We start from the raw sequence: 19,606 nt of genomic DNA on the forward strand, positions 1-19,606 counted from the left end.
GGGAACAGGCCTCGTGACCTCAGCCACCGCCTGAGCCCTGCCAGGACTGCTTCTGCATCAGGTCTGAGTGACCCCCTCCCCGCCCCTGGGGGAGCTCCCTGGCTGGCAGAGGGTCTGACTCCTCCTTAGCAGGACTGGGGCTCCTACAGCGGGCGGGCCTGTCCCCTTTGGGCCCTCCCCGTCCCCACTAGGTTTCTCTTCTCCAGACTTTTGTCCTTGCTGCTCTCGTCCCTTGTTCCTTAGACCTTTTCCCTCATTCCTTTCAGTCCCTCTTTCCCCCCCTTCCTCTGGCTCTTTTTCCTTTTACCTTACAAGTCCCTTCTCTGAATCACTTTTCTTCCCTTCTCAGATTTTGTTTTATTCCTGTTTCCTCCCCCCCCCCCCCCCGTTTTTCTTTCCTTTTCCTCCTAGCTCTTCAATGATTGTTTTCCTGCTGCTGTTTGCCTGCTTTCTCCCATCCCCGCTTGTTATTGTACTTGTTTTGTTGTTGGATCTCTCTCTCTCTCTCTCTCTCTCTCTCTCTCTCTCTCTCTCTCTCTCTCTCTCTCTCAACTTGTTTGACTCTCTCAATGGGAGACAGTGGCCATGCCCACAAAGCTAAGCCACATCCATCTCTCTTGCAGCCAAACCTACTGGGCAAGGGCCACTGCCTGCTCTTGTGCCACCTGATCACTGGGAGAAGGCAGACGATGCCAGCCACACCCACTGTGAGCAGCACACCGAGACCTGCGCTCCCACCAGGGCAGGTGGCGAGTGCCTAGGGACAACCCAGCAGGCGATCAGCAAGTAGAAGTAAACGCAACACAGTGGCTTGGAGGCAACAGACGGGTTCAGTTCGCACGAAGAAACGCGAGAGAGTAGATAAAAGAGGTGGCCAAAATCCAGAGCCAGAGGACCAGGGGTGGGAAATGACACTGACGCTGCTAGATAAGGGGTTCCAGAGTACAGTACTTCAAATCCTTCCACGGCTTGAGAAAGGTCAAGAAAGCTGTGGACAAAAGCAACGCATAGGAAGCTTTCGAAAGAGTCGGGGAAAATAGAAACAAATCGACAAAATAAATGAAATTTAAAATGTTGATATGTAGTATGCGAGCCACACAAAAGCAGCAAGTAGAAATCCAGGAAATTTGTGTTCAGATTTGAGAAATATGACATTAAAAGAACAAGGGACCAGAAATGACTCAATGGAAGGCCGAATGGGGGAGCTTACGGGCAAAGCTCTTGGTGTTGATCTGCGAGAAGAAGAATCAGAAGAAAAGGCTTCAGAAAAGACAGCCCTCGAAAGAAAATCACCACGCTGTATCATAATCAAACTTTCCAAAACCAAAGTCAAGGAAGTATTTCTCAGAGTGACAGGTCCCTAGACTATGGATAAAGGGGGGCTGCCTTCCCAAATGCCTGTCCTTAGCAGAAATCGGCTGAGTTCAGGTACAGCTTTGTGGTGTCATGTCGCTGGTGCCTAGCACTGTGTGTGGGCTCAGGTTTACCTCCCCACTGGGCCTGGGTCTCAGCATGCTCAGCTTTGCATTTTCCCACAGGTGTCTAATTAATGTGCATGATTCCTTTCCAACCCCGTCACTGTGATCCTGCCAGCCGATTTCCCCAGCTATGCCTAGAGGTGGTACCCTTCACAGTAGCCAAACACAAATGGAAATATCTAGAGATGTACTTAAGCAAAAATTAAAAAAAAACAAACCAAAGAGTTGTACGAGGAAAACTACAGAACACGATTACAAGAAACCAAGAGTGATCTCCACAAATCCCATGCTTGTGGATTGGAAGACTCAATATAGTAAAGATGCCAGTCCTGCCCAAGGCACTATATAAGTTTAATGAAATCCTGATACAAATACCAACATCTTTCTTCAAAGAATTGGAAAAACGGACTACCAACTTCATATGGAGAGGGAAGAAGCCCAGAATTAGCAGAGAACTCTTTAAAAAGAAGGACAAAGTTGGAGGGCTTGCTTTACCTGACTTTAGCACCTATGATATACCACAGTGGTCAATAGAATGTGGTACTGGTATAATGACAGATATTTAGACCAATGGAAAAGAACTAAAAACCCAGAAATGAAAATTCATCAGCAGACAGACAAGTGATCTTTGATAAGGGCCCCAAAAATATCTACTGGAAAGTGGATGTCCTCTTCAACAAGTGGTGCTGGAAAAAATGGATATCTATCTGCAGAAAAATGAAGCAAGACCCTTACCCCACTCCGTACACAAGTGTAAACCCAAGATGGATCACAGACCTTAAGGGAAAACCCAAACTATTAGGCCCCTTAAAGAGGGAATTGGGAGAAACCTGGGAACTTTGGCAAAGGAAATATGGAGGCTATCGGAAATAGGGAAGGACACTAACACAGAGGAGGCACAAGTTGACAAGTGGGATACACTGAAGATAAAACACCTGTGTGCACCGAAATAATTTGCCAACAGAGTAATAGCCCACCGACTGGGGAAACATCTTCAGAAATGACACATCAGACAAAGGCTGTATTACTCAAATCTATAGTACTCTGCTAGCCTACAATAAGAAAAAACTAATAGCCCATCGAGGAGGTGGGCAAAGGACCTGAACAGAAGTTTCACAAGGGCAGAAATCTGAATGAGAAAGTGTTCCCAATCATTAGCCATAAGAGAAATGCAAATGAAAACAATTGTGAGATACCGCCTAACACCCTCAAAGATAGCTCAATTCAAAAAGTCAGAAAGTAACAGGTGTTGGAGGGGCCGTGGTGAGATAGGAACTCTCGTCCACTGCTGGTGGACCTGTACGTATGTGCAGCCACTATGGAGATCAATTTGCTGATACCTAAAACAAATGGAAATTGACCCAGCAATCTCCCTACTGGACACATACCCAGAAAAGGCAAGAACAGCTGCACTTCAATGTTATCGTGGTGTGGTTCACAATCGCAAAGAGTTGGAAACAACCTGCATTTCCATCAACGGACAAATGGATTAAAAAACTGGTACATCCATACAATAGAGTGCTACACAGCCCTAAAAAGCAGTGAAGAATGCATGAAGCACACTGTCACAAGGGAAGAGTTGGAGGAAATCATGCTAAGCAAAGTAAGTCAAGCACAAAAGGACAAGTACAACATGAGTCCCCTGAAGTAAACTTAAAAGGCACACGAGGCATATGGGAAAAGCTACTAAATGCATAAATTTTGGGGGCGAGGTTCAGGTACTCTGGCAGGGGTCAGACCCAACCCAGGGATACATATGACAGCCAGCTAAAAAGGAGGGTATGGGGAAAGGACATGGGTGGGGTGGGGGGACAGGGCATTAAACCACCCATGGGAGGGTATTGCTTATGTCTCCACAGGAGAGGGAGACAGAGAGGGACCAAACCTCAACCTAGTGCACCAAGACTTGAAGTCAACATACCGGCATGAAGCAGTGAGCTAACAGAGGTCTGCAGGGTCCAGCCCCAGTTTGAGCTGCATGCTCTACAGAGGATAACACTGAAGGTGCAGCCTGGGGAGAGGAGTGGGTCTGCTCAGAGCACGTGGGAGCAAACTAAGAGGGAAGGAGAGAGAGTGGACCCCATCCTCGCCCACCAAGCCCTAAGAATGATATTCCTGCTTGGAGCAGTCAATGCACAGAGAGGACTGACCATAGGGCCAGCCCCACTAGGAGACACGCATCCCCTCATTGACCCATAAAGCCATGGGGGACAACACTGGAGACACAGTGAGAGAATTGTGCCCAGTCTGACCCCACCACACAGGGGTGAAACACGGAGCACAACAGAGCAACAAGGGGAGCAAAGCAATGAAGTCCCCAAGGAGTCCCCAAAATAGATTTTGGGGGCAGGGCTTGATACCTCATCAAACTCAATCAGAAAATGTGCATAAGTGTCAACAGACAGACGTGGAGTTTTTTATAGGCTTTTATTTTTTCCATGTCTGTCTATATAAGATAGGCAGGATAAACAATCCAGAGGAGAAAACAATGGGACTGACCATTCCTGGGGAACATGGGAGAGGGGGAGGTGGGGAAAAGGAAGTGGGAAGGCAACAAACCCAGGGACAAGGGAACAACAAGAGATCTAAAATTGATGGTGAGACGGGGGTAGAATGCCTGGTGGGTTTGATCAAGTGCAATGTAGCTGGAGGAATTACCGAGAATTGAACAAAGGTCAGACATGATGGTGGGACAGGAGGAAAGTACAAGGAAAGAGAGGAAAGAGCAACGAGGCAAAGGGCGCTTATAGACGTATAAACATAGGCATGTACATATGTAAATATATTAATATATAACAATAGGGATATAGGTTCATGTTAAGTATTAAGGTAGCAGATGAACAAGAGGCCTCTACTCAAGTCCCCTCTCAATGCAAGAACACTTTGTTCTAATAACCTGACATTCTTTGGTAGTCACCTTCCCCATGCGATTGCTGAAGACAAAATGGGTACATGAGAAAATGTGTTGAAGAAAGCTATTAAAAGATAAATAGTCTGGGGTCTTAAAGACTTGAGAGAGTAAAAACAAGCCGCCATCTAGCTCAGAAGCCACAAAGTCCACATGGAAGAAGCACACCAGCCTGTGTGATCATGAGGTCTCAATGGGATCAGGTATTAGGCATCAGAAGACCCAAAGCAATCATAGCAATGCAAATGAGGGGGGAGTGAGTGGAGACCCAAAACCCATCTGTAGACAATTGGACATTCCCTCAAAGAAAGGTCAAAAACAAGAGATGAGCCAGCCAGGGTGCAGTATAGCATCGGTAAAATATACAACATTCCTCTAGTTCCTGAATGCTCCCTTGCCCCCACTCTCATGGCCCCAGGTCTACCTTGCAAATCTGTCTAGAACAGAGCATGTACACTGGTACAGATAAGAGCTCTCTACCTATGGGATCCAGCACAGATAAACTCCTCAGGGACAATAATGGGAGTAGGGATATCAAGAGGGTAGGGGGAAGGATGGGGAAGAAAGGGGAAGCCAATTGCAATAAGTGATGTATAACCCTACCCCCAGGGTAGCGAACAACAAAACATGGGTGAAGGGAGACAACGGATGGTGTAAGATATAAAAATAATAATTTATAATTGATCAAGGGTTCATGAGGATGGGAGGATGGGGGAAGCAGGGTAAAAAACGTAGAGCTGATACCAAGGGCTCAAGTAGAAAGAAAATGCTTTAAAAAGGATGATGGCGACATATGTACAAATGTACCTGACACAGTGGATGTATGGATTGTGATAAGAGCTGTAAGAGTCCCCAATACAATGATTTATTAAAAGAAAACAATAGAATGAAGAAAATGTTCTAAAATTGATTATGGTGGTGACTGCACAAGTCTTTTCAATATAAACCATTGAATACGATGATATGTGAACTATATGTCAATAAACTATTAAGATTGTTTGAACGCCACAGGAAAACTGACTTGGGGGCAGTGGCGGTGCTGTTCACACATTTCCCAGTTCCTCAGGCTTTCAGCCGTCTCAGAAGATTCTTTGCTGACTGGTGGCAGAAATGTACACATTCAGCTCCCTTCTCGCTTCAGCTTTGTATCCACTTACTTGGTGACATTGAGTCGGCATCTTCGCTTATTGGACCTTTTGGTCTCGAGCCGTAAAATAAGGAAGTGGGACTAAGGGACCTCCAGAACCCTTCCACCTAGACAGTCCAAGTTTCCACTTTCTCTTGGGCTGGGGTGGAGAAAATGGGGGAAGTGGAACAGAAGGGAGAGTACATTTTGGTTGCTCGTTACTAATTTAATTCCCTAGTCTCCCTGGGGGATCTTCTTTACGTGAGATTATGATGTTGGTGGGAGTCTGTCTGGGATCTTAGATCACTGACATTGAGGCTGGCTGTCATCTGGCTTCTCTTCCTCACGGAAGACAATTCAGAGAACAAAGCTTGGCCCCCAAAGGAACAAAATCCAAAGTTCTGAAAGATACCTGGCTCCCCGACTTGAGGCAGACTGCGGTGTGGGCTCCCCGACTTGAGGCAGACTGCGGTGTGGGCTCGCCGACTTGAGGCAGACTGCGGTGTGGGGGAGGTCAGATGCTCACAGGCATCTCCCTGAGGGCGATCAGTTGCCAGACTGCAGGGGGCCCCACTCCCTGCTGTTAAGGACAATGGACGCCATCTATTTGGTTCCAGTAGGTGGGTTTACACCCTACTGATAATGTTTCCTATGGAGCTCTAGAGAATAGGTCAGAGTTAAGCCGCCATCCTAAACCTAGGATCTGCCCATCTAGTCACATGTGTACCCCCAATCCCTCCTCTTCCTATTGCGTGTATGTCCCTAGACCACCCCCTCTCATTACTGTATTACCTATAGCACAACCCCTTCCTGTGACGTATGTCCTCATCTGTAATTGGGGGGCTCGCACATCCCCAGAGAATATAAAACGCATTAAACTCTCTCTCTCCCTCCACGTGGACCATCAGGCGGGGCTGAGGTGAGCATGCTACCATGAACCGTGTCTGACTCCATTTACTTCAATACTTCTATCTCTCATGCTCTCTATAACTTTACTATGATCTTTACTTATTATCGCTGTACAATTTTGCCTACCTGACCCGCAATGATGTGTTAGGGGCTGGCTTCCCCTGACACTGAGGAACCTCTGAGATGCAATTTTCAGGCAAACAATAGAGGTCTATAATGGGAATAACAGCATAACTTATGTAGGAACACTTTAGAATAAATGCCCATTTGGAGTCAAGGGGGCAGCACTTATCCAGGACAAACTCAGCAGGGTCTGGGACAAAGGAGGAATGGAGACAGGAAACACATGGGAAAGGTGGGCGGGCGATGGTCCATCAGGGGATTGCAATAAAGTAGATGAACCAGAATATGTACGAATCCTTGAGTGTAAAACTGATGGTGGGCTTTGTAAACCTTCATCCAATATTTGCAAGAAAAAAAATTGAGTGAAGAGTACATAAAACCTACCTGTACACTTTTCCAACGTATTGTGAATTTATGATTACAGTATTTCAACATTTAAATGTAAGGGAAAGAGGGTAAGTCAGAGAGAGGCATCGAGAGGCACAGGGACCCAAAAGGATATCAAGGGACAAATAGACACATTGTCAGGGACAAGCAGAAGGGCTGCGCCCGTTAGCAGAGATGGGTGCTGGCCAGTTACGGAAGTGAAAGGAGAATGAGGGCAATGCACACACTTGGACTGATCATAATGGAGAGCCCAGAGGGGGATACTCACTTCTAGAGCAGCGGTTCTCAACCTGCGGGTCGCAAGCCCTTTGGGGGTCGACTGACCCTTTCACAGGAGTCTCCCGATTCATAACAGTAGCAAAATGACAGTGATGAATTAGCAACAGAAATAATTTTATGGTTGGAGGGGTCACCACCACCTGAGGAACTGTATGAAAGGGTCGCGGCGTGAGGAAGGTTGAGAACCACTGCCCTAAAGTATCCTGGAAAAGGTCAAACAAGATTGACCCACTTCCTCTGGTCGACCAGAGAACCCAGCATAGCCCAGGGAGCTAAGGTTCTGAAGTTGCCCAAAAAGAGACTCCTCCCCCAGCTGTGGGCTGTGGCTATCAGTCCCTCCCTAGGAACTTGGTGTTCCCAGCAGGAAGCGGGCTGGGCTGGCTTGTCTCCAGTTCTCATATGCAAGGTGCTGATTGCTGACAGAACAGTCTGGGCTAAAAAGCAGCCAGACATTTCCAATACTGGACCCATCGGACTCTTCAGGATGGTGTCTTCTAGACCACTGAGCATCCTGGTGCTCGCCATCCTCCTATCCAGTGTCCAGGGGTCGAGGCTGAAGGACTGGTTCTTCCCCAGTAAGTACCGGAGCCGTGGTCCTTCCTGGGGAAAGGGGAGCAGGCTGGGAGGAGGCACCAAGAACAATTCCTTAGAGTTGGCCTCTATTCTACCCTCTTCGCCCAGCTCCTGGTGTGGGAGATGAAGACTGTATTTGAAATATGTATTTTTATCATGCCCCCAGTGGAATGTCCTTTCTGTAAATGAAAGGGAACCCAGGCTTGAGACAACCCCGACTTTTTCCTGTTTGGAGTGGAGGCTCTTTCTTGTGAGGGGAGAAGAAGGGAGGGTCACAGGATCTAGTCTTTATGGGAAGAACTATATGTCCTTTGTATAGGAATCTGGGAAGCCTAAGAAGCCTTTCCCTAACCCCCACAAGAAAGGCCCTTTTTCTTGAAATAACATCCCCATCACCTCCTGGTTCTTTCAAGTACAGCCCAGGGCTGCCCTGACTTTGGGGATAATGGTAAGTATCTTGAAGACTCTTTAAACCTGCGCATGAATACTTTGTGCCAATGTAGTAGTAATTATCATTACTATCAGATAAGATAGATTTGAACAGAGTAATCTGAACTCAAACTTAGTGGGTTCGATTCCTGATTTTACCACTTAGCAGTCATGTAACCATAGAAAAGTTACTTAAACTCCATATTTTTCGTTTTCTGGTCTATACTTAACAGAACACACCCCAAAGAGCTGACAGGGGGATTCAATGAGAAAAATCAATCAAGATGCTCTGAAGAATGCTTCCAATGGCTGATGGCCACTTAACAAACGCTGGTCAATATTACTGTGCGCCAATATGCTTTGTCTGATTTCTTCTTCATTGCTCTGATAAGGCTAACTATTTTACAAACGAAGGAACCATGGTTGAGAGAGGGGAGGTGGCAGATCTAGAGTTTGAATTCCAAAGCCGGAGGCTGGCTCCAGGGTGGCTGATCGGAACCACGGTACGCTAGTCCCACCCAGGGAATCCCAGGGGCTGACCTCAACACGTCAAAGAGCCAGCGAAGCTTAGGATAGTAGTTCTTCATGGGAATAATCTTTACCTCCCCAAGGACACTTGCAATGCCTGGGGCCCTTTCGGGTTGTCTCAACCAGGGGCTGCGAAGGGCATCTAGTAGAGAGAGGCCGGACACGATGTCAAACATCTGTCAGTCACCAGATGACCCCTCACAAGGAAGAGTAAGCCAGCCCAGACGCCAATTGTGCTGAAGCTGTGAAGCCCGGCTTTTGAGGGGATAGGTCCAGCGCTGGGGCAAGAAGGCAGAGAGTAAGAGGTAGCAGGGAGGGTCGGCAACATAGACAGCACTGAAAATACATGTGGTCGCCCTGAGCCAAAGGATTCTTGGGCACAGGCAAAATGAAAACCAACTTCCCCACCCCTACCCAGCATGGCCTTGAGCTGGAGAAGGCCGGGTGCCGTGCCCTCTGAAGCTCACGGTGGCATGTCTGTCCTTCCTAGAGAGATGCCCCCGAATCAGCGAGCAGTGTGAATTCAAAGAGAGGGACCAGTGCACGAAAGACAAACAATGTGCGGACAACAAGAAGTGTTGCATCTTCAGCTGTGGAAGAAAATGCTTAGATCTCAGACAAGGTAAGAGTCCGAGCCTTGGAATAACTAGCTCCCCTCCCGGTGCCCTCCCCCTCTACCCAACTGAGCTACATCATTCCCTGGTGTGCTGGGGACCGATCTCTGGACAAGCTTGCCAGGCTTGGGGTTCTGATCCACCACTGCCCCTAATAGGGTGTGTGACATGGGTAACATCCTTCTTCCGTTTGAGCCTCGGTTTCCCCAGATGAAAGATGAGCACTGTTGTGGGGATGAACTAGATAGTCTCTTGACTACTCTTTACTCGTCTATGGTCTTCCGAGTCCCAGGTGGCCACTGGTGGCTGCACACAGACCAATGTGGTGGCGGGAAGTGCTAAGTAAACAAATTGTATTTCCCCTTTGCCTCGCTGCCTATACAAATTCAACGTGCATCTGCCTCCACTTCTAGGAAGCCTGCCCTGACCACTCCAGAGCAGAGGTGTTATTTTGGTTGATTTTTCCCTGCTGTCATCTCAACGTCATGCCATTCTATGGACTCCAAGAGGACTCTCAAGGATTCTGTATGCGTTTACTTTTACACGCGTGTTGAGTGGCTCTGGTACCCACCAGAGGATGAGGGCCCGCTGTGGTCAGGAAGGCTGGGGAAAGCTTCCCTGGTTTTGAGATCGGAAGGATGGTTTATAATTTAGGCAATAATTGGACAGAAGGGCTTTCCAGGTACAGGAAATGCATGTTACAGGGTCTACGTGGTGGGAAGTAACATGGTCAATTCTCGGTAGGCGAGTAAGTGAACTCAAACCCGGCACAAGGAAAAAAATGAACATAGGTAAATATGTATCAATTGGGGACGCATCTGACAGGCTGGGTTGGAGTCTTGAGCCTAATAATAGCCATGGAAATCCACTTGAGTGAGCAGCGACATGACTAGGTTTGTTCTGTGCCTTCAGTGTGGGAAGTGAAATGAGCAGTAGAGATGTGCGTGCGTGTGTCCGTGTGTGTGTGTAAGAGTGTGCCTGTGTGCACGTGTGTATGTGTGTGTGCATGTGTAAGAGTGCGTGTGCACGTGTGTACATGTGTGAGGGTATGCATGTGTGTGCGAGTGTGTGTGCGTGTGAAACAGAGGATCTTGAAGGATGTCAGGATGAAATAAGTCGGTGGCTTAGATGAGGAAGGTAGCTGAATCTGAATCCAGAATTCCCAAGTTGAAATCTTAGGTCTCATTTTCACCAGCATTCTGGGTGAGGAATGGACTGCTAACGGAAAGCTCCATGGTTCAAACCTGCCAGTCCCTCCCCTGGGGAAAAGATGAGGCTGTCCGTGACTGTAAAGAGTTACAAAGTCTCAGAAACCCTATCTAGCCACTGACAAGATAATAGTGAGCTTGCTTTGCTGAGTTTCTGCCTCCGTTTCCTCAGATCAGGAAAGTTCCAATGTTTAAGGTTTTTTTTGAGGATCAAATAAGTTATCATATGAAGCGCCTAGAACGATGCTTGGCACATAATAGCCACGTGATACATATTAAACCCAAACCAACCCCACTGCCATCGAGTGGAGCCTGACTCATGGAGAAGGATGGCTCTGCAGGGTTTCTGAGCTTGTCACTCTTCACGGAAGCAGACTGCCTTATCCTCCTCCCGCCGAGGGGGCCTTTGAGGGTAGCAGGCCACTGCTTAAACCAACACCCCCTTGATACACCGTAGCTAGAGTGAGTATATGTGACTCTTGGCGGGCGCTTCCTAAAAGGCGCATCAGGTCCAAAGTGGCAAATGACTATTAGTCGTAAATGCGTGTGTCGAATCCAGGTCTTGAGGGAAACAACTGCCCCTGCCTTGTGTGGACGTGCCCGTTGCTTATGACCCCTTCTTTCTTTTCCTTGGCATCGTTTGGTGGGTGTTGGGGAAAGGCCAGCCCCCCATCACTAATCATGGCTTCAATGGGTGCAATTGTATGGTTGAAAAATATATATATTTATTATATATATATAATAAAGTCAGGGAGCATGAGAGATGGAAATAAATGGAGCCAGACACATTTCATGGTAGCGTGCTCACCTCAGCCTCACTTGGTGGTCCATGTGGAGACAGAGAGAGACCGGAGGGCAGGAGAGAGGGGGAGGGGAAGGAGGACAAGGGGAAAGGGAACAGGGGAGTGAGGACAGGAGAAGAGAGGGGGAACAAAGAGAGGACAAGGGAGGAGCCCAAGAGAGCTCTTTATTGCTAACCCAGGCCTATATACCTTTGGGGGGAGTGCAAGCCCACTGATTACAGGTAAAGACATACGTGACAGGAAGGGGTTGCACTATAGGTTATACAGCAATGAGAGGGGGTGGTCTAGGGACATACATGCAATAGGAAGAGGAGGGATTGGGGTATACATGTGACGAAAAGAGCGGATCCTAGATTCATGATGGCAGCCTAACTTTGGATGTCACTGAGCAGGTTTGACCTGTTCTCTGGAGTAGGGTGTAAACCCCACCTACAGGGACCAGACTAATGGTAACAAGCCTTTAGGGAGTAGTAGTCCATTGTCCTTAACAGCAGGAGTGAGCCTTACCTGTGGTGGGAGCAGAGAGTAGTCTGGCAACTGACTGCCTTCAGTAGGATGTCTCTAAACATCTGCTGTTTAGAGACATATGCTGGCAAAAAGCCCCTAATGTTTGGATTGTCTTTGGGGGAGACAAAGCTGGGGAAAAGTCTCTTTATAATCCCACAAGAGGGCAGAAGATTGGTTTATAATTTGTAACTTTCAGACCACTTCCATGCCCTTCACTCATCCGGGACATACCTACTGAGCAGCCAGTCTCTGCATGGCCCTGTGCTAGAACTCAACATCCAGACGCAATCAAGGGGCTCCCCACTTAGAGGGCCATGAGGGGTGGCCTGACAATAGGCTTGTCCCTGGGGAACGAGCAGGGTGGAATGTGGCATCCCCATAGGACAGCTGAAGACATCAGACACAGCAAGGTGAAATGAGTATGGGGGAGCACACACTGAGTTAGGAGCAAAGTGTGCTCCCCCTCACTGGGGATGATGGGGCCCCTGGTCAGAGGAGATGAGAAAGGCCAGTGTTTTCTGGCAAAAGATGCAGAAGAGCTGTGTAAATAGCTACAGCGATGTCAGAGCTGCTGGGCTGACGGTAAGGGCAAAGGAGGCTGCTCCCGTCTCATCAGTAGTGGCTGCCGGGAGAGCGTGTTTGCGCCCAGGCAGCACTCTCAGTTCCCCACTCTGGGCTCTACCTATAGACATATGCACTTTGCCGAAAGAGCCTGGCCTGTGCCTGGCTTACTTCCGTCGCTGGTGGTACAACAAGGAAAAGAACACCTGTGTCAGTTTCATCTACGGCGGCTGCCAAGGGAACAGCAACAATTTCCAGACCAAAGGCCTCTGCCAGAACTTCTGCCAAAAAGAGGTGAGTCCTAGGGACCCCAGTTTCCCATTCTGACCAGGGCCACGCTGGGGGGTCTGGTGCCGTTGACCCATCCCATGGTGACTGTGCGCTCAGTAGGGCGAATGCTGACAGACCAGCTTCCAACAAGGGAAGAGGACGCGTCTCCAAGAAGGGTGAGCAGGGTGGCTTTAGGGACCTGAGGCTGGGGAGGAAAGTGGTCACTCATCGAAACTGGTCAGTAGGAGGAGCGTTACGAGGGGTGGAAGGAGAAGGCAGAAGAGGCCACGTCTCAGAGACCAATTCCTGAAGGTCATGTCCAGCTTGGATGAGACATTACTGAACAGCCCACCCTCCCAGGCCATGCATTTCCTCATCACAAACCTTCACCAGAAAGCCACTTCCACTTGTTTCTCCTTTGGGAGACTTTGTCTCATGTACGAGAGGGTACCCTCAAAACAAACAAACAAACAAAAGGGAGAAATTTCCACTGGGCAGAGCGTTCATAGTAGTGCACATTTTCCCCTTTAGGTGAGCATCGAGCAACTCACTCAGAGTTGGTGCACCCAGTGGCGTCACCTGGGAAGGTTCTCTCTGGTCACAGTGCATTTTTTTTCATAAAAGCAGTTTCACTCGAACCTTGTTTGTTGTGATGGCCGATTTAAGAAAACAGCATGTGGCTGTGAAATGTTGTTTCCTGCTCGAGAAAACTGCCACAGAAACTATTGTGACGTTGAACAAAGCTTACAAGGACAGAGCTATGGGAAAAATGCAAGTGTACGAGTGGTTTTCTCACTTCTAAAAAGGTAAAATGTTGACTGATGACAAACCTTGTTCTGGCCATCTGTCACCTTCCTGAATGGACAGAAATGCCAATGAAATGTGTGCTGGAAGACCAGAGATGACGTCGGACCAGTGAAGAGATGAGGAAGTTATCTGGACTGTCTTGGAACTCCGTTTAGTGAATTTTAATGGAAGATTTGGGAATGAGAAGGGTTGCTGCATAATTTGCGCCTGGGGTTCTGACTGACCAGGAAAAAGAGCACTGAGTGGAAACTTGCCACGCTTTGAAAGAAACTTGCCACGCTTTGAAAGCAACCCAGATTTTTCCCAAGGTCATTACTGGTGACAAGACGTGGTGCTGTTCTTATGACTCCGAAAGCAAACACCAATCAAGCCAGTGGAAGACGCTATGTCACCTCACCCAAAAATGTTTGTCAAGTGAAATCAAAGGTCAAGACAATGGTCTTCTTCTTCTTCTTCTTCTTAACTAAGGAGGAAAGTGCATTCGGAGCTCATCCCACCAAGTCTGACTTTCTATTTAGAGGATTTGGAAAGATTACATAAGAGTGTGTGACCAAAAAGGCCCGATTTTTGGCAGACGGGGGACTGATTTTGCCACCACAACAACATCCCTGCTCACACAGCCATCTCAGTGCTCCAGTTTTAGGCACACAAAAAACCAAAACCCAACTTGTAGTTCTTGCTCCACGCACCTTACTCACCTGACCTCATTCCATGCGACTTCTTTTTGTTTCCAAGAATGAAGAGGGACATGAAAGGACAGCGATTTGATGAGGTAGAAGAGGAGAAGAGAAAAAACAAGGGAGACGCCATCAGCCATCCAAACAAATGCGTTTGAAAAATGTTTCCAAGAATAGAATCGCAGATTTCACAAATATATTAAGTGTAATGGAGAGTACTTTAACGGTGATAAGGTTGTTTTGTAAAAAAAAAAAAAAAAATTAAATAATAACTTTGGAAAAGTTCAGGGTTTTTTGGGGGGGTACCCCCTCGTACTTTGGACATGCTGCCAGGAGAGACCGGTCCCTGGAAAAGAACATCATGCTTGGTCAAGTTGAGGGTCAGAGAAAAAGAGGAAGGCCCTCAACCAGAGGGATTGACACCGTGGCTGCAACAAGGGGCTTGTGTGGGTCTGGGTACTTTAGAGAAACAAATCCACAGAAACTCATGTAGAAGAGAGAATTTTATATAAAGGTTAAGTGCACATCAAGAAAACATCCCAACCCAGTGCTGCCCAAGCCCACAAGCCCAAAAGTAGCCCATATGTCCAACACCGATCCACAAAGCCCTCCTCCATCTCACAAAACACACACAATGAAGCTGACTGCAGGAAGAAAGCTGAATCAGTGAACATGTAAGCATCTCAGCGCTGGCAGGGGTCTCCACACAGCTGCTCCAGCACCCAGGGCTGGATCCGAGTAGGTCCATGTGGCTTCTCCTCAGGGATGTCTCGCAGGAAGTGAGCCTTGCCAGCTGAAGCAGGGAACTGGCTAAGGCAGCTGCACCCTGGTCTGACCATCACAAAGCAAGAGACCTGAGAACTTGAAAGGTGAGGCTCACTGAGCCATTTATCCCTCCGCCCTTCAATTAGCTCCACATGTGTTTATTGGTCAGGTTGACACAATAAACTTTAACTTTAACAGGGCTCAAGCATAGGAACAATGGTGAGGATGGAGCAGGACCGGAGGGCATTTCTTTCTATTGTACTCAGGGTTGCTTTGAGTCAGAACCAACTCTGTGGCACCCAATAACAACAACAATAGCACAGCACCCAAAGGGTCCCCGTGGTACAAACAACGAACCATCTCAGCTGCTGACTAACAGGTTGGAAGTTTGGGTCCACCCAGAGGTACCTTGGAAGAAAGGTCTGGTGATCCTGCTTCTGAAAAATCAGCCACTGAAAACCTGGAGCTGACCCAGCTGACACCTGCATGAGTTACAGTCCACTCAACAGCGGCTAGATTCACACACACACACACACACACACAGCAGCTGGATTTTCACACACACACGCGCAGCTTCAACATTTTTGTGAAAACCTCGGTTTAAAAGACAAAGGAATTTTCCCACTAACTTTTGGAAAAATACACTGGTGGCTCAGTGGGTTAAGAGCTAGGGTGCTAACTGTAAGATCAGCAGTTCTAACCCACCAGCTGCTCCGTGGCAGAAAGAGCAGGCTGTCTACTCCTCTACAAAGTGACAGTCTCGAACATCCAATGGAGCAGCTCTACTCTGTCCTGTGAGTTGGAATGAGCCCACTTGCTCGTAATAGTCTCCTGTGAAAAGGTATCCAACCTTCTTTAATTCTTCCACACACACCCCACTATCATAATCGCAATTCTACTTACAAATCCGGCTAGACCAGAGGATGTACACTGATAGAGATCAGAGCTGGAAACACAGGGAATCCAGGGCCAATGAACCCCTCAGGACCAATAATGAGAGTAGAGCTACCAGGAGGGGAAGGGGAAGGTTGGGGGGAAAGGAGGAACCGATCACAATGATCTACATATAACCCCTCCCTGGAGGACAGACAACAGAAAAGTGGGTGAAGGGAGACATTGGACAGTGTAAGACATGGGAAAACAATAATCATTTATAAATGATCAAGGGTTCGACAGGGAGGGAGGGTGGGGAAGGGAGGGGGAAAAATGAGGAACTGATACCAAAGGCTCATGTGGAAAGAAAATGTTTTGAGAATGATGGCAACAAATGTACACATATGCTTGATACATGGGTGTATGTATGAATTGCGATAAGACTTGTATGAGCCCCCCATAAAATTAGATATACATATAAAATTTATATCAAGCCTCATTCCAAAAGGAAATGGGTTTTCAGTTCCTTATCTGGTCACTCCTCCATTCTCAATAGGTTCCTCCTTCTGAAGGGATCCTAGTGACCCACGCCAGCGACCAGGAGTACACTGTCGAGTACTACTAAACAGAAGCGCACGGCTTCGATGCCAACAAACTCAGCGACGGCGGTGACTTCAAGGGTAACAGCGACCATGGCCACCACCCAGTGCTCACCGGCAGCTTGTTGGACGGCAACAACACCGACGCCCCAGAAGAAAGGGAGGTGACTACCTCGTGTTGCTGAGCCTCGAGTTCAAGTGCGCCTGCAGTGGTCACACTCAGCTTTCAAGGCCGGGCTCTTCCCCAAAACAGATCCGGGCTCCCACACACACCCCAACCCCCACCCCGGCCGCTCCTCCCGGTCAGCCTCTTCAGGCGTTCAGGGTTCTCAATCCCGTGTAGCTGTAAATAAAGTGCTCTGCTTAGTCCCGTGCCTCTGAGCGCCATCGATCCACGCTTGTTCAGCACATGACCCTTGGCAGACAGTGAAGGGTCACGGCAACCCCTTTGCCCAGAGGGAGGACAGTCAGGGAACCTTGACCTTTGGGAGAGTGTTATACTCCCCGGCCTCTTTAGCCGTCGCGAAAGTCTTTCAGACAAGGACCTATGGGAGTCGCCTTGGTTTGGAGACCCCAGGAGTTAACCATGGGACAAGGATATCGGTGAAGGTCATTGGGAAGTCTCCCAAGAAGTGAGCGGGAGGGGGTGGGATAAACGGTACGGAGAAGAGGAGGACTGCGCATGGGTCGGTTACCACTGTGGGGAACTGGAGGCTCCTTTCGACTGGGGTCTTCAAAAGGGCCATGTAAAATATGCCTCCCCTCTTTCCGGAGGTGAGGGAAGTCAGGGCTCCCTCTGAGCCAGAGAAAAGCCATGGCAGCAAAGAAGACTGTCGCGGAAGGGGACACTGTCGGTGCCCACTGGTCCTCCCCCTGCAGCTGCGTGTTGAGGTGGGGCAACCACAGACAGAGCCCGTGGCAGCCAACTCACGCATGCCCCACGTTGAGTTCATTCTCTCGCTGACGCTTCATGGCGTAAGTTGTCAGGCGCTGCAGAACCATCGTTCACAATCCATGGCTGACCTGTTTCCACTCCCTCCGGCATCCCCGATTCTAAAGAGCTCCCAATGGCAGAAGTGTTCCGTTCGCTCTGACCAATTCTGCTCTCTAGGGAGATTATCTGAGGCTCGATAATCAATTCACTTCCTCCCCCACACCATACTCATGGTGATTGGTACCTTAACACTCTGACAAGAGCTAAAGAAAAAGGGAGAAGAGACGGATCAAGGAAAGGAGATGGAGACAGAGAGCCAGGGAGAGAGAGAGAGAGAGAGAGAGAGAGACAGGAAAAGAATAAACCTGTTTGTAGAAAAGAATAAATGAAGAGTTGACCTCTAAACTCCTGGAAACCAGAAGAGCCTGACATTGAGCATTCCTCTCCTCTACGGGAGTCTGGGACGCCCCAGGCAAGCTGTGTTCCCACTGCCTGGTCGACCAGATGGACAGCCCAGTCCACCTAACTAAGGTTTAGGAGCCTTCAAGCGAAACCCCCCCCCCCGACCCCCGGCTGAGGCTGTGGGTGCCAGTTAGTTCCACCGATGGTCTTGGGAACTTGCTGTTCCCAGCAGAGGGAGCGTGGGTCAGATTGGCCCTAGGGTGCTGCTCGGGCTGGGCAGTGACGTTCAGAGGCCAGCACGGCTGAGCAGCCGTCCCTCCGTTTGCTGTCGCTAGCCAGGACAGGTGAGCCCCTAAAATGGGGCTCTTGGGACTTCTCCAAATCCTGGGACCATTCTTCCTCCTGCAGAATGTCTGGGAGCCTGGGCTGGCTGAGGGGATCAGCGGCAGTAAGTACGGGGGGCTCCAACCTAGCTCTGGAGAAAGAGAATTTGTCTGGGAGACGGGAACAAGGAATGATTCTGTAGCTGTGGCATGCCCTCTCCTCTCCCCACCCCTCCCCGCGCCCCCATTCTTACCCTGGGAGCCCTGGTGGGAGGGAGCAGAAAACCTCATCTTTCTCCCATGGAGTGGCTGGTGGGTTTGAACTGCTGATCTTGTGGTTAGCAACCCCTCGCCTAAGCCACTGCCCCAGAAAGCCCCTGGCTAAGATAGGAAGACACTATAATTAGCAGATTAAAAGATAGGCAGTGCTCCGTAGCCATTGAAATGTGTACTCAGGAACCACACCTCGATTCTGCTCCTTGGGCACGTTCACCCAGTCTCCCTCTGTTCCAGAGTCCTCCTTTCTAAAAGGCGAGCAGTGACGGGACTGACCCACGGAGCTATAATAGGGGTCCAAGGGGGGAGAGGGCGGGCACATCATCAATATTCGTCATGATTTTATGCCCAGGCAGCACGACCATGGATTCATAAATGTGCTGGCATGGATGCTCGGGGGGTGGAGGAGGACCCTCTGAGGCAAATATGGAAATCAAGGTTCTGGAAAGGTGGGTTCTGTTCAGGGTTGCACACAATCCAGAAGCCCACGGGCTGGTTCTAAACGTGGAAATCTCCATCACCACACGCTGCCATGCACACGCCCCACCCTGGGAAGTGTTCTGAGGCAGCAAGACCCTGAAGGAAAGGGCCCCTCCTCTTGGAGCCTTGGTTGGGGGGTGCGCTGTTATGGAACTGGAGCTATGGGTGGTACTGTGAAAAGTCTGGCCCCCCTGAGGTCACTGTCTTCTGGGGGAGTAGGAGAAATGCAAACAGTTTCCCCAACTCCACAGGGGGGCCCGAGGCCTGGGAAGAGAGGGGCGCTGCCCAATTCAAGACCCCAAGGGAGTATGTCTTCCCCCTCCCTCAGGGAGGTGTCCCCGGGACACCGTCAAATGTGAGATGGAAGAGACAGATCATTGTAGGACGCACAGGTCTTGCCCCGGAGACCAGAAGTGTTGCAAGTACAGCTGTGGAAAGAAATGCTTAGATCTCAAACAAGGTAACTGAAGGGGCCCTTGACTGCCCGGGGCCCTTGTCCTTGCCCCCGCGCCTGCCCATGGCAGACCTCGTTCCTGAGTCATTGGGCTGGGTCCGTCTCTAACAAAGCGGCTTGGTCCATGGACGAAAGTTCTAGCAGGGCTGGTCTTGGGAGGCACGGATTTGATTAGACGGCTGCCTCTGTCACAGCTGTCGCCTGGCAATGTCGTTCTCCCTCCTGAGTCTCCAATTCTCCCTTCCTAAGATCATCGCTATGATTCTCTGAGAGGCCACGTAGTCACAGAATACATGAAACAGGTATACAATTT

At 49.0% G+C, this 19,606-nt stretch overlaps 1 protein-coding gene across 1 annotated transcript; it reads left to right on the forward strand.

Moving 5' to 3' along the window:
* Nucleotides 1-7,694: 7,694 nt before the first annotated feature.
* LOC142422317 (eppin-like) lies at nt 7,695-19,307 on the forward strand. The gene is made up of 5 exons (XM_075527722.1): nt 7,695-7,785; nt 9,231-9,362; nt 12,561-12,727; nt 18,068-18,072; nt 19,172-19,307. Exons 1-5 carry the CDS (start codon nt 7,695-7,697, stop codon nt 19,305-19,307), a joined length of 531 nt encoding a protein of 176 aa, XP_075383837.1.
* The last annotated feature ends 299 nt before the right edge of the window (nt 19,308-19,606 follow it).

The sequence above is a fragment of the Tenrec ecaudatus genome, chromosome 12 (assembly GCF_050624435.1).
Source record: "Tenrec ecaudatus isolate mTenEca1 chromosome 12, mTenEca1.hap1, whole genome shotgun sequence".
In the NCBI taxonomy this organism is placed as follows: Eukaryota; Metazoa; Chordata; class Mammalia; order Afrosoricida; family Tenrecidae; genus Tenrec; species Tenrec ecaudatus.